The sequence below is a fragment of the Melopsittacus undulatus genome, chromosome 10 (genome assembly GCF_012275295.1).
Source record: "Melopsittacus undulatus isolate bMelUnd1 chromosome 10, bMelUnd1.mat.Z, whole genome shotgun sequence".
Lineage (NCBI taxonomy): Eukaryota > Metazoa > Chordata > Aves > Psittaciformes > Psittaculidae > Melopsittacus > Melopsittacus undulatus.
This window is the reverse complement of record NC_047536.1, coordinates 33,051,126-33,076,780: the sequence shown is the minus strand read 5'-3', so window position 1 is coordinate 33,076,780 and position 25,655 is coordinate 33,051,126. Positions and strand designations below refer to the sequence as shown.

The following is a 25,655-nucleotide window of genomic DNA, read 5'->3' as shown; positions in this document are numbered from 1 at the left end:
GCAGCCTTTCTGTACTATCTTTGGGTATCTAAACCTCCTGAAGAGGATGCAGAGGTGATGTTAGTGAGAGGTTTTCTTAAGGAGCCTCCAAAATCCTCTTCAACAGCTGTTTGAAGCTTTGCTTCCTTAAGCCCTGAAGTGAAAACCCTGGCTTTAATTCTAACAGCTGAGAGTACAAGCTGGTGGCGCATACCAATTCAGTTAGTGCAGGATGTTGTTCTACCTGGTAAAAGATATGTTACTTACGTTACTTCACTTCCCAAGCTTCTTCCCTTAGGAAATTCCCTCCCATTTCCCCCCTTGCTCACTCCTGTATGTTTCTCAGAAGCAAAGACCAGGTTGTGTTTTCACACTCACAGCCCAGCACCACTGAGGCTTGACGTGCTACTGTACCTTGTATGGAGCCTTTGGTAGAGCTGATGGTGGGGCAGGCTGTGAGGAGGAAATACAAGGGAAAGACTGTTAGGGAAATGGAGACAGTGAGGGATTATGGAAGCAAAATGAACACAGTTCCTCTAGGTAGACCAATGGAAAAACACAGCCAAACTTAGAACATTCTACAGCTTAATTCAGAGCTTTAACCTTGGTTTTAGACATATGGGGAGAGAGAGACAATTTATGTGTATGCAACTATAAAGGTTGTTTCTTGGCTTGCCCATCACAAAACCAGAAGTACTGTCTTTCATCATCAAACATCTTCATGGTCGCTTTTGACTGACTCACCTGGCACCTTACCATACAAAACACAAGGAAGCATCATGTTCTGCAAGTTCCTCTTTAAAAACAGACATCAAACCACTCATTATTTTTAATAGTCTTTCCACTGTAATATACACCTTAGTGATGGTGTAAAATAGAGGAAGATTTCTGCAGCTCCAAGTGTTGTACCTGAAACTCAAAATACACACAGCAAAACTGTCTATCTTAACCTGAGAGTTTGGCTTTGGAACTCTTTAGGGAAACACAAAGAGTTTGGGCAAAGTTCTGCAGTTTGCATGTCAGAAATTCCCTTGATGAATTCTCTGAGATCCCACAGGACAGAAAGCAAAGGCAGAGAAGAAAAGCCTGCGATGTGAAGCTGGAACATGAGGCACTCTGGTTGCAAGCACTCTCCATTTATAAAGCTCAGGTAAAGGGGTGTTTTAGAAAGCAGTGCACGAATGCTGCTTTCAGTTATCTGCTAAGAAGCAAATCCCAGGCTATGGATGCCAGATGGAGCTGGGACAAAGGGAATGCTTGACGCAAAAGGAGAAATGTCCCTGAAAATCAAGGACACTTGATGAGATGGACTACTTCATGAAAGGTTTTCTAGGTCATCAGTATAATAGAATCTTACAGATCATTATACTGAGGTTTCATTCTAGCCTTGCTATCGCTATTCTTCAATGTCATTTAATACCTCTGCAGAGAAGCAGAGCTTCCCATTGTCCACACCTAACATCTGTAAAATGAGTAAAAATATTAAAGGGGGTGATTTACCCTCCCCAATGCACCTGAGATTGTCAAGTCTGTAGGGGTTTCAATGCTGTTCTTCATTATCAAGACATGCATCAAAGAAAGGGCACCCAAACCTGCGACTTTGATGGCTATGGGACTGCTGAAGCCAGGAGTTAAACCACAAAGACTTACAGGTTGCCATGACCTCTGTTATTCATCCTGATGAATAGTTTTATACATATATATATAGACCATGATTCCTTTAGAATTTGGTATGAAACTATTGAAGGGAATCTATAGAAATCATTTAAGAAATCAGTTACTGTAACTTAAGCCTCAAAAATCATCACTTTGAGCTTGACCAGCCCCTGGCTGTGGAGCCATGTCCTGCATCCAGGATTGTCTGATTTATATCTACAAGCTACACACTGCTCTTTCTCTTCCCCTTCCAGAAACAAACCAGCTTTCCAAAGGTGAAGCACTGCTCAGAATTAGAGCATGATGAAGTAAAGAAATCCCCCCAACAGGCTATAAGCAGGATGAAAACTTGCCCATTTACCAGATATGTGACTTTCTTGCTTGGGTCTGATTTTCTCCTCCTGACCCCTGCCTAGGCCCCGGTATCCTTCTTGCTGATATCCCTGGAAATTCCTCCTTCCCAGGCTGGAGGCACTTGGAGTGCTCATAGCTCTTTGATGTGGCAATTCTCAGCTTAGAAGAAGAGTCTCAGAGTCAGTGTAAGGATCCCTGACACTGGCACTTCACACTCCTGCTTTGAAGGCTTTTTCCTGGCCTTTCCAGCCTGGGAATCCTGCTGCTCTTTGCTTTCCTCCTCAAGTCCCATCCAAATACAGTTATAAAGTGTATAATAAACATCCGTGGGTTGGAACTGGGTGAACTTTGAGGTCTCTTCCAATGGTCTGCAAACCATTCTATGAGTCTATGATGATTCAGACACCTGCAGCCTCAGAGCATTTCTCTCAATGATGTGGTTACATATACACGTTGGAGTCTCACTGCACTTCTAAGTTTTCCAGCACTATTGTCTCCACATCTTCAAGACAAGAGATACTTTATAAAACTCACAAAATCTAATATCTCTTCTATTGCCTTTTCAGCTACCCCAGCCAAACAGCTACGTTCAATTCTACAAGGTGACTCATCAACCCTATGGGAGGATTGTTTTCTTCTCCGAAGTTCACAGGACTTTTCCCCTGTGATTTCATCACTAAGCCACTTGAAAACTTAGTCTGATACATTCCTTATCAGGTACAAACTGAAGTTTTCCCATCCAATCTGCCTTATTCTTCCCTATTGGCTTCCCTCAATCAGTTTTGTTTACAATCATGTGCAATATGCAGGGAAAGCCAGTGCTGCTGTAATGGCTGTACTCTAATATTTATCTCTTAACTTCTTATAACCCTCTTAATTCAACATTCCTCCCTAATCCAGTTTGTACTTTGCTTTCAATCAGCTATGAGAACATATGCTCATTAAATTTAATAAGGGACATTACAGGGACCTTTCCTAAACTGGGTCCTTATTCCCTTTGCTCCATTTTGGTGAAGCTGTGCAGAAACCCTCTAAAAATGCTATCAGAAGTGATAGCATTTTAAGCAGTTGTGTGGTTTCCGGCTGTCCTTGGGCAGTCCCCAAAGGCATCTGTCAGGAGCTGACATGTCCACCGCTGCCTGCTCTGCAGAGCCCACACTCTGTGATTTGCCACTGAAAACACCCAATACAAACCCAAAGCAAGACTTTATGGGAGATCATTTACCCTCTGTTTTAGATGGAATGAATCCTCGTATTGAAGGGAATTTAGACAGCACAGGAGCTGAAAGAGAAAGCAATTCATGCATAAGCTTGTAACTCAAGGCTGCAATGCCTGGCTCAAGACCAGGATGTTACCAGCCCTTCCCAGTCATGCTGGAATTGCCACTAATCACAAGAGTAGAGAAATTGGGGCAGGATTTTCCCTTTTCAGAGTTAGTCATCTACCCTGCTGAGCAAAACCCAGCCTTGGCCACAGCTCAGGGCAAGCAAGACATTGCTGCCCCAATAGAGATGGCCTCAATACCAGTAGGTGGAAGGTTATGAGGAACATGCCCATTCTGACTCATACACTGACCTGTCCGTCCCGTGGTGGATGTGATCTCACTCTCCCCTGTGTAGTGGATGGCAGAGATGGTCACCTTGTAGGCTCGATCAGGCAGCAGCGGCTGCAGGGTCACACTGCTGCTTTTGCCAGAAGCCATGATCTACAATGGGGTGAAAAAAGAACCCAACACTTGGGAAGGCTTCCCCTTGTAGCTCTTACTCACAGCCCAGAGTTACATGGAAGGGTTCTAGTTGGGAGTCCTGGAACAGTGGTGCTCAGGGCAGCATCCCCACTTAGTTCAGGAAGCACTGAGAGCAAGCGAGAAAGTCTGGCTATGCATTGCCATTGGACAAGGTGTGTCCAGAGGAAGAACATTTCCCTGTATAAAGATCCCAATATTCTCTATGCAAATGCAGCAGAAGCACCTCATAACATGGCAGTTTGAATGGGAAAATCTGAGTTTGAGAAGGTTAATGTTTATCCTCCTTAAGTCAGAGGGGCAGTAGGTTTATCCTCTACTCCTCTGCCTCCAAGAATCCCCCATCCCAATTCAGGGAGGAAGGAAAGCTGTGCTATCAGCAGCTTTGATGGACACAATCACAAGGAATCCTGGAGGATCTCTTCCCATAGCAACACATCAGCAATTCAGGGGAAGAGATTTGGGTCCATAGTCCTGCAAACCCACCATCCTGAAGGTAAATCCTACTGGAACGAGCAGAGCTCCCCTGGCATGAGATTGTCCCCTTGTCCCTCTGGTCCAGTGCCTGTCATGTACAAAGGAGCTGGAGACTCACTGTTTGCTGAGCACCAGCATCAGACACAGGGTGGTAGGTGATTTTGTAGTGCTGTATGCGGCCATCGGGGGGGGTCCAGTGCACCTGGAGGCTGGTGGGGGTCTCGGAGTCAATGGAGAGGTTGGTGGGTGGGCTCCGGGAATCTGCAATGGGGATTAGAGATGAGCAGCATCAAAGGCAGGTATTAATGCCTATGAATGGGGCCAGCAGCACTTGCTTCCAAGCCTGTTTCTGAGCACTTCAGTGCTCTGCTGGGCAGTTAACTCATGCTCAGGGCAGAAGCTGTCACCTTGGGGACCAGGCAAGAGAGAAACCAATTCTGGAGGGATGTGCTTTGCCCAAGTACAGCACAGTACAGCTCAAGCATTCAGCAATTCAAAGCCTAAGAGTCACGGAAGTCTAACAAAAAGATCCTTTTCTTTCCCTTTCCTTTCCCTTTCATTTTGCTTTCTTTTACCTTTGCCTTTTTCTTTCTTTTTTCCTTTAACAGACAAAACTAATGGATACCTTTCATAAAGACCCAAACTGCAACCAAATTTCATCAAGGATCTGGAGATACACTAAACAGCTTTATTGCCAATTCAACCTGGATCACACAACATAATTCCTAATATTTTCCATGTTTTCCTTTGTTTTACAATTACGCTAAAGAAGCCCCAGAGCAGCCAGCACACACAATTTACTCATCCCACAGCCTTGAGGAGGGCATCCAGAGCAATTCTAATTAACACAGAAGTCTCAGACAGAGAAAAAGAATCATTTTACTCAGAAGAGCCTAAAAATGATGGATGAGCCTTAGGGACAGTCAAGGACACACACGCAGGCTGTGGGATTTCTTACTGCAGTTTTACCTGTAAGGCTCTTCTGCCCACCCAGCAAAGTGTAGGGTGACCTGAGAGCATAGGTTGAACGAAGATCATTTGCGTCTTCATTGATCTTCTTCCCTTTTCTGTATAAAATGAGCTTACTTTTCCTTAAGCTAAGGACTGCTAGCAGCTGAATCAGGCTGGGGTTGTTGCTGGGCATCACCGCAAGGTAAAGCGGAGAGGGAAACAAGGGTGGGAGGTAAAATGACTGCAACAGCACTGTTATTAGTGCTGTGCTACACGTCTGCATCCTTGCTGGCTGTTTCCTTCAGCCGAGGTAAGGCAGGACTCTAACTGAAGTTTAAAGGGAAAGTTAGGAGAAGTCTTCTGAGATGGGTTTATTCTGGAAAGCCCCCAGGCCTGGCAGAAGTTGATGGCATGGATCTGACAGCTGTGGAAAGGTCACCTCCTGAAGCTGCCCAGGAGGATAGAAGCCTCTCTGACACAGAGGACACCATCTGTGTCTTCTATTACCTCTTGAACCGTCCATAGGAGGAATCCGGCTTGCTCTCGGATCTAACCACTATCACAGGCACATTTTCAAATAAGAGTAAAACCCTGGAGTCCACTCCATCAAACACTCATTGGCAATGGTTAAATAGGGCATGTTTTCCCCTCGTCATCATGGGTCAAAGCTTCTTTCCCACATTTCAATCCCTTTTATTTGTAATGTATGCTCTGCTAGGAAAAGCTCATTGAAGAGCTGCATAAACTTGAAGATGTTTATCAGCCTCGAGCTGCTGCTGGCATAGCTTAGCTAGAGGAATGGGGCGCATAAGCATTCTGTAATCTACTTCAGTGCAAAGTCAGTCAGGGTGGCTCAGCCCAGCTTCACCAGCAGTTCCATCCAACATCTGCTTTGTTCTTCACACTAAATATGATAGTTTCTGCTCAAAACAGTAAAGGTTTGAAGTATAACCATATCCCAGAATTTCCCAGAGTCCTGCCTAGTGCCACATCTTCCCATACATCCGTTGCACAAGCCTAATTAATTCACTGGCATCCACAAGTGCCCAAGATCAGCACTGCATCCTGGAAACCATCAGCCATCTCTTTTCCTGTGCCAATCCTCTCCTGTGAGCACTTCTTACTTTAAACATTATAAACAAAGAATGACCATCAAAGACATTGATTGTAGAAGCAAAAATTGGCCCTGGGGAATGGCACTGATTCTAATGGGTGCCCATAGCATCTTAGAATAGTTAAGGTTGGAAGTCCTCAAACCTGGTTTCTGTGAGCCCTTCGCTTTCTTCACGCAGCAAGGCAAAGTCTGACATCCCCAAGGCATCCTTGTTCCTGAACAAGGACAGCAGCTGACAAGCATAAGTCAAATTGCTTCCCATGTCCCACTGGGGTGCCAACACAGCCAAGGACTGGCTTGTTCAAATGTGCCTGGAAGGGCACCATCGCGTGTCGTTTGCAGTGGGATGAGGGAGCAACTGGCATTTGTAATTGATGGCTTGATACAGCCATTCGTTTTCCAAAGCCTCTGAAGAGCTCTAACTGTCCCTTTGTCATTATACACCTGCAGGATGCTTCCTCTTTTCTGGTTTTCACATCAGTATGCAGCTCCTAAGTACTTGCTTGAGGTGGCCTTCTGTAAAGAAATGCTATCATTCCTCATTACTAATAAAACCTCAGCTTCTCATTTCAAGATTGCCATTTATTCTGCACTTTATCAGCTCAGCACCACCCTAAATGAGTTTATTCTGCAAAGGAGGTTGAGAGATGGAGGAGGAGAGGACTGCTGCTGTCGAATAAATTGTATTCCATTCACAGTGAATGTATTCCATTCAGTGCCAACAAAGCCATTACACACGCAATATTAATTAAGGGGACCTCTGGGAGTGCCACTTTTAAACCTCACACCCTGCCTGTACAAAGCAAGGTTTAGATAAGCTTCCAATGCAGAGTCTGCTGTAGGATTCTCTCTCATTTGTGTAAGTGCCCTCAGATGGAGCACAGCTCAGCAATGACGTAGCTGGAGAAATCCTCACCCTCCTTAAGAGACAATATTTTACTAACAGGAGACATTCATCACGCAGCACAGTGACACGTTCAGCTGAACACCCTGCAGAAAGCCAATTCATTTGCATCAGTGCACTACACAGAAGGAGGGAGGGCAAAGCAATGTATTTGACATGAAACACATTGCAAGGGTGTCAGATGCCTGCGAGAGGCACCAGCCTGCTTGTGTTTGCCCAGCCTTTTGTCAGGACCAATTCAGAACACTAAGACAGAAGGCTAAATATCTCAAGCCCTTTTCAGATGTTCAGCTTTGGGTTTTCAGAGCTGGAGATGACCAGATCTGTGGTCTGTGATGGGTTCTGAGGCATCTTGTGCCCTGTTTATTACCCTTAGGCTGTGGATACCAAGCGCTGGTCACTTACTGGTCCTGTGCTGCACAGAAACGGTGTCACTTCGAGCACCATCTTTGTAATAGGCCCAGATGGATATTTTATAGTCAGTGTTCTTCTGCAAGCCTGGCAGGACAGCAGTTGCCACATTTCCAGCAATGGAGAGCTGCAGTAGGGGGAGAAATGAGTCAGTTGAGCTCCCAGGCATCCCCAAGCTAGTCCAAGTGTCTGGCTCACACATTACCCATAGGCACAAATGAGTTAGCATGGAGCTTCAGGGACGAAGTCTACTGTTGGGGGCTGCACACATCAAAGCAAAGGCAAAATTCCAGCCCTGATTAATGCAGGGAAGATACCCATGCATTGAAGCCCAGGTGTAGTCAGCAGCTGATTCAATGCCACAACACAGTGCTCTGACACAAGGCTGTCAACCTGCCTGGAGCATGAAATCCCTTTGCTCAGTTCCCATCTTTTAGGTATGCTGAGGACAGAAGCCCCAGTACACCCCTATTCCAGCCCAGGTGTGAAACATTGCATGAGAGACTTGTGTATTTAAACTGCCATTTAAACTTCTGTTTGCACTCATACTGAAAACAGGGTCTTGAGATGGAAGAAGTCCCCTTGTCCATCCCTGCCCTCCCTGCACCAGCTCTGTCCCTGGTCATTCTGCATGCACTTGGACCTCATCCTTCTTAAGGACCAGTATCCTAAAAGTGCTTACCAGCACTGAGGAAAGCAGAAGTTGCTTCTCCTGTCTTAGAGGCCAGCTTTAAATACTTGAGTATCATCTTTGACTTTCCCACAGCTCCTTGACATTGTGGGCTGGTGATCCTCTGCAGCCCCAGATCTTTTTCTACCAAACTGCTTCTTAGCAGTTTGTTCTGCATCCTGTATACCTGCAGTTAATTATCCCTGCCTAAGCTTTATACTTTCTGCTTGTCCCTATTGAGTTTCATCCTTGAGATTTTCCAGAACACTTCTGCAATCTTCCAAGAGCCTGCAGGGCTCTTTCCCACTCTCCCTCCTGCTTCCAGCACTCAAGGTGACTGCTCCACTGAGCAGTGCCAGACATGGGAGAGAGCCTGTCTTATTCCATAGACTCCTTCAGCTGGGTGATGGACTGTTTAACTGCTTGAGTGCATTAACCTGAATAGCTTTACACCACCCGATGACACTCAGGTGGGTTCAGAGCCATCAAGCAAGCACAAAGCCAACCCAGCCTCCCCACAACTATATGTGGGTTCATACCTCCTGAGGCTTCTCTCCACTGGCCGTGCTCCATTTGATCTGATAGACAACCACATCGGAGGCAGCGACAGCTTCCCATTGCAGTCGGAGGCTGTTCCCGGAGAGCTCAGTGACCTTCAGTGCTTGCGGTGGGGGGACCTTTACTGAGGGATGCAGAAGGAAAAGGAGCTGGAGCACAGGCACTGACAGCGCCTTGTCAGAGCCAAGGTGGGGAGCAGATGGTTGGGGAGCAAAACATCAACCGGGCAGATGTCTGAGAGCAGCCTGTCTTTCACTTCCACACACCCATATGACAGCAGCCATCGGGACAGAGAGGGATAAATTGGTTTTAAACCCCTAATTAAGAAGGATTATCTCATTTGAGGAGAGGAGACGTTATCACGCTGATGTTGTAAAGGGGAGAGGGTTAGGAGGGCTCTCAAGGACACAGAGGTGAGTGAGACCTCACTCTTTGCTTCCTTCCTTTATTCCTTCCACCTTGTTTTAAACATAACACAGTTGGATATACTCCACATGCAAGGAACAAGAGTCATTCGGGGTTTGTGCAAGGGTTTTGGCCATGACCTGCTAGGACTGATCTTCAGGACATTCCTGTTCAGACACACACAAGCCAATTTCATCACCTTTTACTGAGACCAAAAGCACTTCCATTCCCTACTTACAGGTGGTAACATTGCCAGTAATTGGAAAGGAGTCCCCTTCATCATATGTAGATCTGACACTGATGAAGTATTGGGTGAGGGAGGACAAAGGGCTCAGGACAGTGGATGTTGCAGTGCCAGGAACCTCGACCTGCGGTGGAGGAGTTGTGTGAGTATTGTATGAAATGGCATGGGAGGGTTGGGCTTGTTCAGCCTGGAGAAGAGGAGGCTCTGGGAAGGCCTTATTGCAGCCTTTTGATACTTAAAGAGGGCTTATAGGAAAGATGGGAACAGACATTTTGGGGCCTACTGTGATAGGACAAGGGGTAAGAGTTTTAAACTAAAAGAGAGTAGATTCAAACTAGATACAAGAAAATGTTTGATGATGAGGGTGATGAGGCACTGGCACAGGCTGCCCAGAGAGGTGATAAAGGTCCCATCCCTGGGAACATTCAAGGTTGGGTTGTGTGGGGGCCTGAGCATCCTGATATAGTTGAAGATGCTCCTGCTCATTGCAGGGTTGCTGGACTAAATGACCTTTAAAGGTCCCTTTCAACCCAAACCATTCTATGATATGGAGAGGAGCATGGGTACAGCTGCAGGGGGATTAGCACATGGATGGCAACACCATCAAAAGTGCCATTTCAGACAGCAGAAAACGCGGTCTCTGAACCATGCAGCTGAAGGAGAGCAAGGCAGGATGCGACCTCCCCTTTTTCCTTCCACCAGCCCCATGAGGACTCACCTCTGCAGCATTGCTCCCTCTGCTAGAAACATAGCTGACGTGGTGAGCTTTCACAGCCGGAGATGCAGCCTCCCAGCTGACCCGAACAGATGCATGGCTCAGCTCCGAGAAGCTCAGGTACCTGGGAGGACTCAAGGCCACTGCAACAACAGTTAATGACAGCATTCCAAGGTTTCACAGCCTGCACAGTGGCAATGCTATCGGTTGCCTCCTTCTGATCGTAGATGATCCCACCTTGAATTAAGAGACTAATTCACCATGCAGGGAATTATATTTATGTTGTTGCTGTACATGCCTCTGGGGTGCATGAAAGGCTGCCTGGGCCTTAGGGGAAAACATAGCCACATAATTCCCTTTTCCTCCTCAGACAGCAAATACCTCAGGGAACAGCTTTTTCAGGAGTCCTTTTTTACCAGGGGGAAATCATTCCTTTCTCACAGCTCACCATGTAATTAGAGATCCCCTCAGGGACCAATATCCGCTTAAGATGAGGCAGGGAAGAGGTAGTGTTTACAAGCCACATGTACAGTATGGGAAGCCCTCATTTAACACGTCTTTCCTGCCTTAAGTGTTTAATAACAGCTCAGGAAGCAGCAGCAGCACTTACAGGTGGTTTCCTGGATGCTGGCTGGATCACTCGCATCCTCCCCATACATTGCATACACTGCGATGGAGTACTCCGTGCTGGGGGACAGCCCATCCAGCAGGACCTCAGGCTGGGACACCTTCACCTGTTAACAGAGAGATGGTTTGGGTACCCTTTAGCTCTAGGGCACCTACCAATACCCTCAACAGACTAAAGTATTACGGCAACAAGGCTATACTAAGGGACTTCTCCACTCTAGGACTTCACCACTTGAGTAAGTGATCTATAGTACTCTGCTTCTTCCCAAGGGATACACTGAGGTATACATCACTTTTTAAACTAAAAGAGGGGAGATTCAGGCTGGACATGAGTAATTTACCATGAGGGTGGTAAAATACACAATTTACAATGAGGGTAGTTCTTATATTCAGGTGGTTGGTGGATGCACCATCCCTGAAGCCAGTCAAAGCCAGGCTGGGTGCGGTTCTGAGCAACATCTTCTGAGTTGAAGAAGCCCCTGCTCATTGCAGGCAGTGGGATTAGATGAGCTTTGAAGGTCCCTTCCAACCCAAACTATTCTGATTTTATGATTCTATGATTCTCCTACCCTAATCTTGCATAGACATGTAAGTCTCACACAAAACCGATGCTATCTGTTCCGGGTTGGATAGGGGAGCACACGATGGATGCGATCGCACTTTGCTCAGACGCATGGAGAAGAGGCAGAGCTGCCTGCTGCAAGCAGCCCCATTGCAGCAGGGCTGCTGCCACCTGCCGCTAAACACAGCTCGGCCACAGCTCTCCTGCTGCTCTCTGCTCTACCCAGAGACCCTTAGGAGCCTTCACACAATGGAGTGCGGTTGTATGAGGGGCTGGGAGCATCTTAATGCTGGGTATGCAGATATCCCATAACCTTGCGCTCTCACTGTCAGTAACTGCAGAAATGTTCTAATATGATGACAATTAATAGAAAGTATTAATAAATTAATAATCATAAACCAGCACTAATTGGTCTGTTTTGAAAACCATCCTGTGATTGCTCCTATTGCTGTGCATTCAGGGGTGGGAATCCAAGTCAAAGAGGCAATAGGTTTCCCCTCCGTTATTTTGCATTCATATCTTCAGCCTACACATATTCCAGCTAATTCATTTAAACACACACATGGCAAATGGTTCTTTGACATTTGTAAGGGTTTTCTGTTCATCAGGTGTTGTTTCATCCTTCCACAGTGCTATGGGTCTGTTCCTAGAGGTCAGCCAAAACCACCCTAATGAGTTTTCAGTTAACACTTAGAGATAAGCACAGTAAAGGTGTTTATGTACAGCCTCAAGGATAAAGCAATCACATTTGGGGCTGCAAAGAAGTGAGTTCAGTGCCTGGGTTTTCAGAGCCCCATGAGACAGCCTGTTCTCTCCTATGCCTTTATTTCCCATGTGAAACCCCCACGTTATATACCCCTTTGAGATACCCCATCAAAACCAACCCTTCCATGAAAGACGTTGCTGGCAATAATAGTGACACATGATGCTAATTCACAGAGGTTAGAGCTAGAACTGAACAACCCAGACACAGAAAACATGATATTGTCACTGTTGTCATGAACTCTACCTCTGTTGTATAGTCCTCTGCCCCATCAGGGGCTGCGGAGCAGAGCACCAGGTACTGCGTGGCTCCCTGTGCTGCCTTCCAGCTCAGCCTTATACTGTTGTGGCTCAGCTCAGAGACACGTAGGGAGCGAGGGGAAGACAAAGGCACTGATGGAGAAACAAGGCAGAAAGATATCTTCAGTGTGAGGTCTGTGACAGCTCAAACCTCAGAGGAGACGTGGTTTTGTGACAGCTACTGTTGGTGAGCGTCTACCCCACATCTAACACAGTGGAGCAGCCACTTTACTGAGAACAGGTTTAATTCACTCGGATTAACCCGAGGATAAAAAGGCAGCAAGGGGTTGTAAGGTTATTTCTAGCATGGGGAGTTACTGCCACATCAGTGGTCTCCTTTTCAAGGACCCCTGAAGGTCTCTGGTCCAACTTGCTTCTCAAAGAGCAGGTTGCTCAGGGTTTTGTCTGGTCAAGTTCTGAACATCTCTACAGATGGAGATAGCTGTAGATAGACTGAACTTGAGCAAGGGGGAAGAATCCAATGTCAGGCTCCAGCCTGAGATGGTTGCAAAGAGCTTTGTTCACTTATCATGCATGCAGCAACATCATTCTCTCTACTCACGACCTACATGTGGAGGTGACGCCTCTCAGCCCATCCCCAACAACTGTATCATAAACAGGAATCACTGACACCACATACTCTGTGTGCGAGGTCAGATTGGAAAGCTGCAAAGAGGAGACTGCTCCATCTAAAATCACCTGAAAGCAGAAAGAAAGGCTGTCAGGAAAGGGATGTTCTAGCCACTCTTCAGCAAAGCAATGGCTGAACTGGCCTCTCCTAGCAACTAGTGCCCAGAAACAAGAAGTCTTGTTGCCTTCTGTATCTTGTGTAAGCTAGCATCTCCCCAGAATAGACAGCTAAGAGGCAATAAGCATTCCTGTCCCCTAGGGCTGGGATCTGTGATGGAAATCCATCAACAATCTGGATTTGCTTTTCTATGTCATTATCTATCACAGATGAGCATCCTTGGACAGCTCGGTGCACCTGAGTCCTCTGGGCCAAACCAGATGTTTTAGGGAGGGGATAACACTTCATAAGATTAAAACCAGCATTGTCATGGCTTGCATTATTTCTAGCAAGATATTTACCCCATTTCCTCTTGTGTCTGCTCATCCTATGAGCTGACCACATTTTAGCTGATGTCCCACCAGAACCACACCTCCAGCCTCATCTTTTTGTCTACTCAAGCCTAAATTCCCAGCCATAACCTGGATGATACTGCAGTCCTAGCTGTCCAAAGCAAGGGCTCTCACCTCTTCGGGCATGCCACCCTTAGAGGGGTAATACACAACCCGGTAGTTCTTTGGTGGTCTTGGAGGAGAACTCCACGTCAAGTGCATGCTCTTAGAGGTCACAGCTGATATTTTAAGGTCAGTTGGGCTCAGTTGGGGACCCGAGCTCACAGTGCTCTCTTTCACAGCGCTGCCTAGGAGTTAAAACCACAGTTACTTTCTTATATCCAGACTTTCCATGTCAAATGTACATTCCAGCTCCTAAATACGACTGATGGTTTTCAACCCGTGTTAGTGTCTCTTTCCCTATAGAGCATAGAAACTGTTCCAAACACGTGTTTTACAACTGGGCATCCAGAGAACACAACTGCTCCATAGAGAACAGGCTGTGCATCTGCTGGGTGCTGGGAATACTTTTTGCAACACAAGTCTGCAGATTTGCCTGTATCCAAAAGATGACCCAGCTTTGAGAAATCACAAAAATGGCCAAAATTAACTAACACAAGTTATTTTGGTTTCAGTTTTTTGAGCAGCCCATTTCTCTTTAGCCTAATCTGCACTTTGAAAAAGGTCTAATTATACCAAACAAGACAAATTAATAAGGATGAATCCATTTGTTTAGGTGAATCTCTGGAGCATTAAAATAAAAGCACGCTTGAAAATTAGACTTTCACATTCTCCTTAGGCCAGCCTTAGAGCAGAGATAAATAGAAATGTGTGCACAATATTCCTCCTGAGGATCTAAGCTAACATCTGCAGTGGTTCTTCACTCTCTTGTTCATCATACGAGCTGCTTTCCAGCAAAGGAAAGAAATGGGCTGTCTGGGTTTAACTTGAAAATGCCTTGGAGATCCATCATTCAAAGTGTAGAGAAAATAAATGTGTCTAGATGTTTTAGCATCTCCTCTCCCTACCTCCACTTTTCCTCCATACACACTCCCTAACACATTCTCGTATTAGCTCTTTTGCTTTTCGTGCCTCCTCTTGGTTGAAAGAAACTCAGAAAAGGAGATGGTTACAACACATTTCTCACACCATATGATAACAGAAGAGGGAAAAGAAGTCCCCTCATCCCCACAGTGGTAGTTATTAGGTGATTATATCCACCAAGAGTTATCCAAATCCCTGTTAGAAATGGCTGTTGCTTGTATTGGGCCACAGGCCAAAAGCAGGCAACTAAACCAAGAGCATCAGAATAGAAACATCTACCACGTAGCATCTCTATGTGATGTGTTAGAGACAGTGGGGAGTCAGCAGTGGATTGAGAGTGCAAGAACTGCACCCAGAGGGTCTTGTAGGAGACAATGTCCACAGAAGAAATGCCAACACATCAATGGGACAAGGACCATTGTCAGGCAGCAAGAGGGCTGAGCAAGGAGATCAGCACTAAAGGAGTAAAGTTGGATGGTGCAGCCATTCACTTCACCTGCATTTTCCCTGCTGCTCTTCTCTCTGATCCTGGTGCACAGGACCCGGGTGAGTTTGCCAACCAGCGAGCTCAGCAGTGGGAAGTCCAGCACATTGTACACAGTGAGCTCCAGCGGCTCCGATGCCACTTGCCTCAGCTCTGCCTCATCCGCGTTCTTCACCCCTGCAACCAGAGCAGAGAATGAGACTGAGGACACTGCCCAGAGAGGAGCAACTTTGCATCTGTGTGGCTTGTTCAGAGGTAGGATGGGTCCATTGTCATCCTGCTGTCCAAGCAGAGCCTCTCTATCATTCCACCTGGGTGTCTGAGAACAGATTTGGGCTTTCCTGCAGCAACAGCCTCAGTTCAGCCTGAGTAGTGCTTTCCATTCTGTGCACACAGGAGATGATGTGTGGCCTGGAGACAGTCCAGTGAACCCTTCTGGTTTTCTGCCTCCTCATCGCTTGCAGGCTTTGCTAGCAGGAAGAGAGGTGTTTTTCACCCTAAGAGGCATGTGGCATGAATAGAGGAAGGAATGGATGAATAAACAACAGTTTTGTGTTTATGAGATGCCAGCACTCCCCGCAGTCTGTTGTTCCTCAGAACATCACACTGCGTTTTGAGAGAGTCAGGGATGAGCAAAAAGCAATCTATTTAGCAGAACTTCACCATCACAGAGCATCTCCATCCCCGTTCTTCTGCTCACCATCCTCATTAACCCTCTGCAGACCAAATTCCACAGTGTATAACTTATTTTGCTTCCCAGTAGTAGGTTCAAGGCTGCCCTAACATTGCCAGATGAGCATCCTTTTATGAAGCCCAAACCCTTTATCTAACCAGCTTTGCTTGCCTCCATCCCGTTGCTACAGAACCCTATGCAATAAACCCTTGCTTGTGTGTTTTCAACGTAAATTAGCACTTAAAGTTTTGGGGATTGTAATTTTAAGAGAGTTTTCTATGTAACTTTATTGCTCATGTATTTGTCTCTAGCAGACTCCTGTACTCATCAAGGACAGAGCTGCTCAAGGCTGTTTTGCTTCTCATTGCTGCTGGATAGTGAAGAGCAGATGATGCTATTCAGAGAATGGCAAGTTGCAGAAGCAGTATTTGTAAAGGAGGTCTCCTGCCATCCCAAATGCAATGTTCTCTTGCTTAATTCCACAGCTGAGAATTGGCTGTTCTCATGGCACACGTCTCTGATGCTCACAAATGTCTTCAGATGAGAGGTGTGGAATCTCTCCTGTGAGTTATTGCTTTTTCGAAGCAAACAAAATACCCTTTGAAGATACTACCTGTGCTGAATAAATGAGATCATTATCATCCTAGTCACAATGTAATAAAGTCCTACTCTCTTAGTTTTACAGCCTGAGGATGCTTCTATCAAAGATGAGGGAACATAAACTTCAATTAAAGAAGATCAAAAGTATCATCCTATCATAGAACCCCAGACTGGTTTGGGTGGGAAGAGACCGTAAAGCTCATCCAGCTCCAACCCCTGCCAGCTCCAAGCCCTGACCCCTTCCACTGGAGCAGCTGCTCCAAGCCCCTGTGTCCAACCTGGCCTTGAGCACTGCCAGGGATGGGGCAGCCACAGCTTCTCTGGGCACCCTGTGCCAGCGCCTCAGCACCCTCACAGGGAACAGCTTCTGCCTAAGAGCTCATCTCAGTCTCCCCTCAGGCAGGTTCAAGCCATTCCCTTTGTCCTATAACAAAGTAGGTTGACTTTGTGCTATAGCTTATAGATGGTTGTGATCTTACCAATGGCAAATATCTCTATGCCCAGGTTTTTCAGGGTCTGAGCAGCCAGGTTGGCATCATCCTGGGATTTTCCATCTGTCAAGAGTATCACCAACTTCTCAGCCTCCAGCCGGGCACCAGCATCTGGTTTCAGATTCTGCTCCAGGACGTGGGTCAGTGCCAGACCTGGAGAGGAGCAGGGATGAATGGTTATCCTTTTCTCTGCCCGCAATGGACTTGGTCCCCATGGAGAACATCATCCCATGGGAACAGTTTTCCCCACTGCAGCCACATACTTCATTTAGCAGAGACGTGTGAGATGGAGTTACCTGTAAAGGTGTTGCCTCCTTTGTACCGCAAACTCCTCACAGCATCCAGGACCTGGTCCTTCGTAGAGTAAGTGCTCAGGTCCCACTCTGTGCGGGGATCACTGCTGTACTGGGACAGCCCTGGGGAAGGCAAGAGCCATCAGCATTACACAAGCCAAGGAAAGCTGCAAGAGGAGACCCACCTGGGGGATGTGGTGTCAGGATTGCCATGGGAAGATGTCACAAATAAAGAAACGGAGTGAAGATGAACAGATTTGTTTTCTATCTCCACTTCTCTGCATGGTCCTTGTCATGGAGGCAGTTGGGTGATGCATCAGACTGGGTACAGTGGTACCTGCCTATGTGGTGATGCTCTGAAACACTTTATAAGGTCTAAGGTCTTAATGTTAGGTGGGGTCAAACTAGTCAGCTGCAAGGAGTGGGAAGAAACTCAGAACTGGAAGCATCACTGCTCTTGGTTGAACACAAAGCATCTGAGCAGGGCATTGCCACTGTATCTGTCTATGCAGAGCTATGAAGGCTGAGCACCTCCACAAAGGTAGGCAGCAAATCCCAAATGTAGCTCAGCATCAGCACTGAGGCTGGTGCTGCCCAGATGTGGCTCTGTTTATTGTGTAGCTATTGCTTACAGCCACTAGAGGCCAGAGCTTGCTACCAGATGATGCTCTCAGGAGCGACAAGCAGGACCCCAACCTACAGGAATACAAGTTCCTCAGAGAAGCACATAACCACGGGAACAGACCCCTTCAAACACGGATTTCCCAAGGTCAGGAAACAGGAAAGTCTCCTACCTACTCTTATCTTGTCTTGGCCAATAGTGAATGGGGAAATCAGATTGCTCAGAAACTCCTTAATGAGCTTGAAATTGTTGCGTCCGATGCTCCAGGATCCATCCACAAGCAGGACAATATCAGTCATTGCAGATGTGTCACACTGAAATTGGGAACCTGGGAAGGGATAAGATTTGATGTTGAGAGAAGCAAATGTAAAGGAGGAAAACCAGCTTCAGTTTTAAGACAAAAAGCAAATCTGCAATGCAAGGCCTCATCTGGATGGTGGATTGGACCATCTGCCAGCCTGACGCATCCCAGCATCTTGGGAAAACCCCATGGCAAAGGGTAACCCATCTCAGTACCAAGAACTGGAAGGATGTGCAGCCGCATTCCTGCCAAGAACAGGTTAAAGCTGTCAGGAAGTGTGTGCCTAACCCAAGCACTACTCTCTGCTCGCTGTCAGCTCCATTACATCTCAGCCCCAGCCCAGTGCTTCCCTTTTATGTTGCCTAAGTCTCCAGGAATTGCAGGTGATTGCTTCATTCCATTCCATCACAACATCCCCCCTGGGCTATAATTATTCCGTGGCTTTATATTAAATCCAATCTCTGTAAAAACCTGCTGGCATCACAGATACTCAAGCCCTGCTTTTCTCCCCACCCCAGGCCTGCAGCTTAGCAGGGGATAAGACAGCACATGTCACTGGTCAAATGCATCTTCCTTGTGTATTTTTCAGATGGGGGATTTCCACCTTTGTGGAAGGGAAATGGATGATCCCATCTATTCAGTGGGCTCCAGAAAGGTCACTCTCCTGTCTTTTTTCACAGCCATGGGTTCCTATTGGTGTTAAGAGAACAAATAAGGATGCTCTGGCTAGTCCCGTTCCCACTGCTTCAACAGTTCTCTGAGCCCTCTGCCTTGTTATAGTCTCAACTGATGAATCTGAAGGATCATCATGGATCAGTTATCCAGTTATCAGGTGAAGAACAAGTCCAGAAGGAGGAGCAGGTTGGGTAATGATTTTCTCCTTCCCTTCTGAAGGCTTGGAAAGGTCAATGGCTGGAGGGCATCTGTTGAAGTATACGGACTCTTACATGGATCTGTCAGAAGCAGGAGGAGGTGGCAACAGGAAGGGAGAGAATGGTGGCAAACCAATAAATGAAATCATCTGGAAGGAATTTTTGGCCTAAGCTCCAGTTTGCCTTAAAGTCTGTGATGTTCTACAGAGCTCCAGACTTCTCCTGTGACTCCCCAAGCCATGACCTAGCAATCGAAAGCACCACCAGCAGCACTGTACTATTGAAAACCCTGGTGATAGAGACGGGTGGGAAGCTGGCATTCAATGAACATGAAGGATAACAGTAGGGAAGAAGGAATAAGACATGTTTGAAACCCCTCTCACCTCTCCTCAATGAATCCTTTGTGGGCTTTTCTTTCCCTAGTGATTCCCGTTCCGGGCTCACAGGAGTGCGCTGGGATGGCTTAGTGGGGGTTGGCGTTGCTCCTGTCGCACTGGCCTCCACACTGGGCTGGTTTCTTGTTGCTTCTCCCAACCCCTTTGGCTGAATCCCCTTCTGCCTTTTCTTCTCAGCTCTGTCCTTTGCTGTGCTCCAAAGAGAAACATCCCACTGTCCCTCGTGCGTTATCCCCATGCAACCTGTTCCCCTCCTCGGCTGATTTAAGCCCCATTTGACAGAGGTGCAGGGGGCTCAGAGAGGATAAAGTCCTACAGACTTTACACAAATAAATAGCTAAAGGAGAACATCTTTGTTCATGCCCCTGAGAGGGCTATATGTGAGTTAATACTAATATTAGTACTTAACATACACAGAGTAATAACATGCACATAAAGTTAATAATAATGAGTAGTGGATCACATCAAAAGTTTGTCCTTCCCATTATCTTTGATGATTAAAACTAACTCGTGTTTATAAAGTTAAAACAGGGAAAACTCACTATGGCACCTAAACCCAATGTACTGTGTCCATGCACCCACCTGGCTGTGCCAAGACTGTGTTCAGGGGTGGTGGGGTGACCTCTGCCACCCCACTGTGCTCAGTTGCTGGGTTCCCCAAAGAGGTGAGGTTCTTTCCTGATGCAGCTCCCGAATTCCTCCGGTTATTTCTAGTCTGGGAGGCGTTTTTGAGCTCCTCTACTGTAGGAAGACCAAAACCAGGGAGAGAATCAATATAGACAGGTCTGCTTCACGGTCCATTCCTCATCCCTTGTATCTTCACCATCCTTGCCTTTCTAACCTTCCAACCAAAGCATTAACAAGCTCTGGTTGCTTCATAGTCTACTCTGCACATGACACCTCCCCAAGAGCCTCAGGAGCTCTATGAATGGAAGCTTGTAGCCCATTCTACTTACTCACAAACTTCCTCTTGGCAAACAGGGCTTCCTGGGAGCCATTGAGCACGTAGACCTGCAGCGTGTATTCCTTGGTAGGGCTCAGCCCCCCCACTGTGGCTTTGGGAGTCTTGGTTTTCAGCATGACTTCTTGCTCTGAGTCCCCTGGGGTGGGATGAAGCCACAGTTCAGAGCTTGTTAGTGCTTAAATTGAAGCTGACAGTAGTGAAAGCACTGCTGAAATGCAGGGAATGCCTGCCCAGGGACCTCAGTCTGCTCCCATTTGTTTTCATTTTGTGGAGCTCTGACTTTTTTTCCCAATCCAGAATTAAGGATATTGAGGGGTTTTATTAAATCAGGTCCCACCCAGCGTTTGTTAGACTCTCACAGCATTGCTGAGTGAAAAGCAGGTCTTCAACGGGTAAACACTGCGCAAATGGTAGTATATATTGCATACAAAAACATCCAACCAAGTGATGTGCTTATGGTTATATGTGACAAAGTGAGGAAGTGGTTTGGTGCCTCCAGAGGTCATTCACTTGGGATTCATTTTCCTTATCCCAGCCAGTCTCCCGTGATGTCCCTGCAAACCTCACTGTACTGGGCCCTGTCCTGGGTCTGTGATGCCTTGACCAGGCAAAACTGGGAGCATTTGTGTTGGCAGTGAGCAGATGGAGTGCGGCAGCTCTGCAAAGCAGAAGGCAGCTACGCAAAACCAATGGAGAGATTCAAACCCCTCTGATTAGAGAATATCTACACACTTTAAATTACAGAGATGGATGTGTTTCTGACCTGTCATCCCTGTGCTCATGCCTAGGGCTGGAGGTGGAGCTCCCCAGCCAGATAAGAGGGAAAGCCTCAGGCATGTGCTCCAAGTGGGGATGCCCTGCATTCCCGGGATGCTCATTGCTCTCTGAGGGGAAGGAATGAGAAACCTCCTGCTCCAGCTTGGAAACAGGTGGGGGCTGAGCTAAAAGCGGGTGGATGATCACAGGAGCTCTGCCGCACGGCAGCTCCTTCTCCAGCTGCTGGAAGTGATTGGAAACCGAATGCCAGCCAAGACTAAGGTGGCCTCCAACCACACTGCTCCTTGCCAAGGCACATCGTGTCCTTCCATCACCATCGGGTTCTCTGTCCAAAGTCAGGGAGAGCTGGAGTTTGGCCAGGATAGGGAGTTAGGGTGAACCCCACACACATGGGTCAAGGACTTCCCTTCCCATGTCCCTGCAGGAAGGGGGATTGCTGAGAGCTCCCATAGAAGAACCAGGCACTGAGCCTTCCAACATCCTTTTTCTCACACAGTCCCAAAAGCAAAACTTTCTGACTAAGCCTTTCCCTTAGGATGAAGAGAGCTGATTTTCATCTCTGTCTTGTGAATGAATGATAGAGGGGTTGTGCCTGTGGCATTTTGGTCAGAAAGGCTTTGTGTCTGTAGTGCATGTATAGTGCAGTGTAAAGATTTGATGTAGGTAATGAACACTTGAAACCAGACCAACCAGTGGATAATTCCCACTGCCTTATCTCTTTAACCTCAAGGTCCAAATAATGCTCTTCCTTAAGTCCTGTTGTCCACCAGTTAAAGGTGGAGCTCAGTCCCCCTCTCATACACAAACCTCTGCTGGATCTGATGCCCAATGCATTAGCACATACCTGCCATGGGCTTTACCCGAACCTTGTAGCCACTGATGTTCCCTTCAGTCTCTTTCCATTTCATCTGGAGCCTGTCTTCTGAAAGGACAGTGAGTTTCAGCCGGCCTGACCCTGGGGAGGAGGAGAAGTGTCTGTGCTGTTATTCCCTCTGTATATGCACTCAGAAACCACAGATGCCATCTACTCTATGAAACCTTTCACCATCCCATGCAAGCCCTCAGCATCCCTGGTGCTACAGGGTGGGTCCTGCAGCTCCCCTGCCATGAACCTACAGTGAATCACTGCAAATCCGCAGCCTGCACCCTGTGTGAAGAGGAAATGGGACCTCACTATGGAAATGGGACCACTGCAAAGAGGGAAAGCAGCCTAGCACAGAGGTGAGGGCTTCCTCTGCACCCCTCACATCTTGGAGGTCTCTCCTGAGAGCTTTCATTCGGAATAGTTTGTTTCAGCAGATGTGTTTAGTGTGAGCATCTGAAGTGGGAGGGCAGGAACAGATACAAGGGCTCAGGGAGGCTCTTCACTAGGTTTGGGTTGCTGAGAACACAGGCAATCCCCAGGTGATGGATCACATAATCCTGCATAAAGATCGGTCCAGAGGAAGCTCCAAGGACCTGCTGGGGTTAGAATGAAAGAAATAGGAAAGAAAACGTGATAGAGTGTAAATAACAGTTCCTGTCAGGCCCATAACTCACAGGCACCAGTTTGGACCAGTTTGCTGCAGGAGCAGTAAACTAAAGGACAAATCTTAAGGAAAAGAATACTACCAGACAAGGAGGCAAAGAGGAGATAGAGCACATTCACTTCTCATCTCCAGACTTCACAGGCAGCTGTTAAACCCAGCTGATGTCTGAACTCGTGTGTCACACTCCAAAGCAATAATTCCTTGGTAAAATGCAGCTGTACCCTCCTGCCACTGCCACTGCATGAAACTTCTTCACTTGACTGGGTAGAGGATGGCAACTCAGCACATTTGCCTCCCTGCCTTCCTGACACAGTGCCTTACAGCTGCCTTTCCAGCCGGCTGCCCTGATATGCAATGAGTGAGCACATCCTTTGCCTGCAATGATAAACATCTGCACTCAAATGGCCCCCTCATCTGCAGTTGTTACCAATCTCTTTCCCTTTACCATTACTGATAAGGAAACAGCTTAGGGTGACCCAGGGTGCCCAGCTTGGTGCTGGCAAAGTGTAGCTCCTCAAGTCTCTAATCTGGTCTTGCATTGTGTCCATACATCTCCTGCCATCTTTGCCATGAAGCCACAGGAAAGCAGCAGGAGCTGGAAGTGAGGACTTGCTTGTCTCAGCCCAACATCTGTGCCTTAACCTTTCCTTGCAGAGGCTTCCTGCGGGCTGCCCTACAAGCAGATAACTGTTTTGGGAGAACAAAGCTCAGATTCACATCTCATCCCAGGCAAATCTGAAGGGGAAGGAAGAAAACATTGGGAAGAGGGGTGAAGGGCAAAAACAAATCCCAGAATGATGCCAAAGAGAAATGGTGAAAGATCATGGAACAATGAAGGGAATTCATGGTTAGATTAAACATGGAGCTGTCTTCTTTTGGCCAAGTGTGGTCCAGCTCCTTGGCCATCACTCTAGGAACCCAGAAGCTAAAAAGGCAAAAATGTCCCCAGACAGCATCCTCTAAAGCACCATTATGTGCTGGATGCAAATGAATCCCAGTGCCATGAAAGCTCCACTGTTTCCCTGCCCTGTGTTGGATGTGTGCTATTTGATGCTGTAACCTTGCTCTTTGGTTCACAAGGAGTTAAGTCCAGTTTTAACTGTGGAGGCTGGTGTGGAAGATGCACAGCATGGAGCCACATCTATCCAAGCTCTGAAGTGACATCACCTCACCAGAAAGGCTCAAACACAATATAGAAGTGGTTCTTCGACATCTTCAACATAGCTATAGGTATCTTCTGGTCATTCATGGTGCCATGGGAGTGCTGTGTGTTACAGGAGGAATGTGCCTCATGTGCTTTCTTGTCCAGATGTTACACCATGTGTCACCATGTACATCCAAAGCAATAGTTTCAGAGAGCAGGACATGATGTGGTGAGTAACAGCAGCAACACCCTTTTTATTCCTATTTCTCAAGGTCCAGATCACATAAGCGCCCTTCACTGCTTATACAGGCTGAAATGCATCCCTGGTGTGAGGGAGCGGGGAGCTGAACTGCTGCCAATGATGAGGACTGGCTTTACAGGATGGGGAGGGATCAAGACAGCCTCCTCAAATGGGGCCCCCTGATCTCCCATTGCTCTCTGTGTGCAGGAACAAGCTGTTTGGAGCTTCACCAACAGACACCAGCACACAGCATCCCCTTGAAATCCTGTGTGTGATCGGGAATATCCCTCAAGTGCGGTGCCAGTGCCAAAGGGAAAGGCTTGAGCAAGGGCTGGGATAACCCTGCTGACAGCCAAACCATAGGGAATTGCCCAGAGCGAGGGCAGGCAAGCCCCTTACCTTGTCCAGCATGACCCCAGACATGGCTCACCACAGGCAGGCAGGCAAGAAAGAAGCAAGTGTGAATCAGCATGGTGACCAGGACCTATGAGAGGGCAAACATAAGGAAGGACAAGCAGATGTTACACTTCACTATGGCAAAACAGGGTTTGCAGTCCTCACTTAAGGGACAGCAAGCTGAGATCTACAGTTCTACCCATCACTGACAGCACTGGAAGGGTGGATGGAGAAGTGCACATGAATTCCCTGCGATCCCTATATAATATTTATATTCCTGTTCTCTGGACCACTAAGTACTAAACTGTGCTTATAAACTTGAGAGGAATTAGTCTTTTGATGTAATATTCCTCTCAGCCTACTTGGTCCTGAAGATGGACACTGGGTGCTGGGTTCTGCTCTGATGATGGAGATGGAGATAAGCAGCATTGGCTGAATCACTAGACAGACATAGATTTCTAGTTTAAATCATAAGAAGCCATTCTGATTGTCATGACCAAAATCAATGCACGCATGCAAACACACAGCACCATTCTCATATCCCTGCAATGCACACACTGATTATAAGGCAAAAAGCATTTAGAGGGGCACTCTTTGGCAGACAAGCTCCTTACATCAGAGATCTAATGACCTTGCAGGCACTGTGATAAAGCAATCACACAGCAGGAGGGATAACACAGATGGAGCCGAGTTTATGTGTCAACAGTTTAGAAACAAGGGGGTTATTTGTGATTTCACAGTGGGTTTCCTGAGCAGTTGCATTCAGGACTTGTTGGGATGCTTTGGTTTTAACCTGTTCACCTGCACAGACTGGAAACAGATGCAGTTATGGACTTAATGATGGCAGGGGATCCATTTGACTTAGAAGTAACCCCTGCAGCATCAATAAAGCTGGCAGGCTAAGGATACACAGCCTATGGACCTCACCATCCTTCCATTCCCTTTGCCAGCCTGGATTTTAGTTTCATTCAGTTTGGGTTAGGGTAAAACCACCCCATTGGAAACAGTACCCCCCCCTTGTCACAATCCCAACACACCAGGTTTAAAACATGCTGCTGGCCTTTTACAACACACCATTGGCATCTGTCATTTTTGCGCTGCACGTTTCAGCCTCATTGCTTTTGGCAGAACCAGACCAGACACCAGCTCCCTCCATCACCATCTGCAGCGACATTTCACTTCCATTCACTTTGATGGACAGGTATTTAGAGGCTTCTGGCAAATGCCTATTTCCCTTCAAACATGTCAGCTTTTTAGCTATTGCAAGGAAAACTGA

General features: G+C 47.0%; 1 protein-coding gene across 1 annotated transcript in view; it reads right to left on the bottom strand.

The window, feature by feature from the left end:
• Positions 1 to 24,461, bottom strand: part of COL20A1 (collagen type XX alpha 1 chain) — a 42,553-nt gene extending 18,092 nt beyond the window's left edge. Inside the window, exons 1-21 of the mRNA XM_034066913.1 lie at positions 24,383 to 24,461; positions 21,914 to 22,024; positions 20,285 to 20,428; positions 19,911 to 20,069; positions 19,317 to 19,517; positions 17,933 to 18,088; positions 17,142 to 17,261; positions 16,834 to 16,998; positions 15,094 to 15,258; positions 13,689 to 13,861; positions 13,004 to 13,133; positions 12,382 to 12,527; positions 10,794 to 10,917; positions 10,187 to 10,326; positions 9,463 to 9,592; positions 8,801 to 8,943; positions 7,586 to 7,718; positions 4,330 to 4,472; positions 3,566 to 3,695; positions 3,215 to 3,271; positions 394 to 432 (exon numbers count right to left, since the gene is read on the bottom strand). Of these exons, the coding sequence (XP_033922804.1) occupies positions 394 to 432; positions 3,215 to 3,271; positions 3,566 to 3,695; positions 4,330 to 4,472; positions 7,586 to 7,718; positions 8,801 to 8,943; positions 9,463 to 9,592; positions 10,187 to 10,326; positions 10,794 to 10,917; positions 12,382 to 12,527; positions 13,004 to 13,133; positions 13,689 to 13,861; positions 15,094 to 15,258; positions 16,834 to 16,998; positions 17,142 to 17,261; positions 17,933 to 18,088; positions 19,317 to 19,517; positions 19,911 to 20,069; positions 20,285 to 20,428; positions 21,914 to 22,024; positions 24,383 to 24,455 (2,782 nt within the window). The 5' untranslated portion in view covers positions 24,456 to 24,461. The remainder of the gene's footprint in view (positions 1 to 393; positions 433 to 3,214; positions 3,272 to 3,565; positions 3,696 to 4,329; positions 4,473 to 7,585; positions 7,719 to 8,800; positions 8,944 to 9,462; positions 9,593 to 10,186; positions 10,327 to 10,793; positions 10,918 to 12,381; positions 12,528 to 13,003; positions 13,134 to 13,688; positions 13,862 to 15,093; positions 15,259 to 16,833; positions 16,999 to 17,141; positions 17,262 to 17,932; positions 18,089 to 19,316; positions 19,518 to 19,910; positions 20,070 to 20,284; positions 20,429 to 21,913; positions 22,025 to 24,382) is intronic.
• Between the last annotated feature and the right edge of the window lie 1,194 nt (positions 24,462 to 25,655).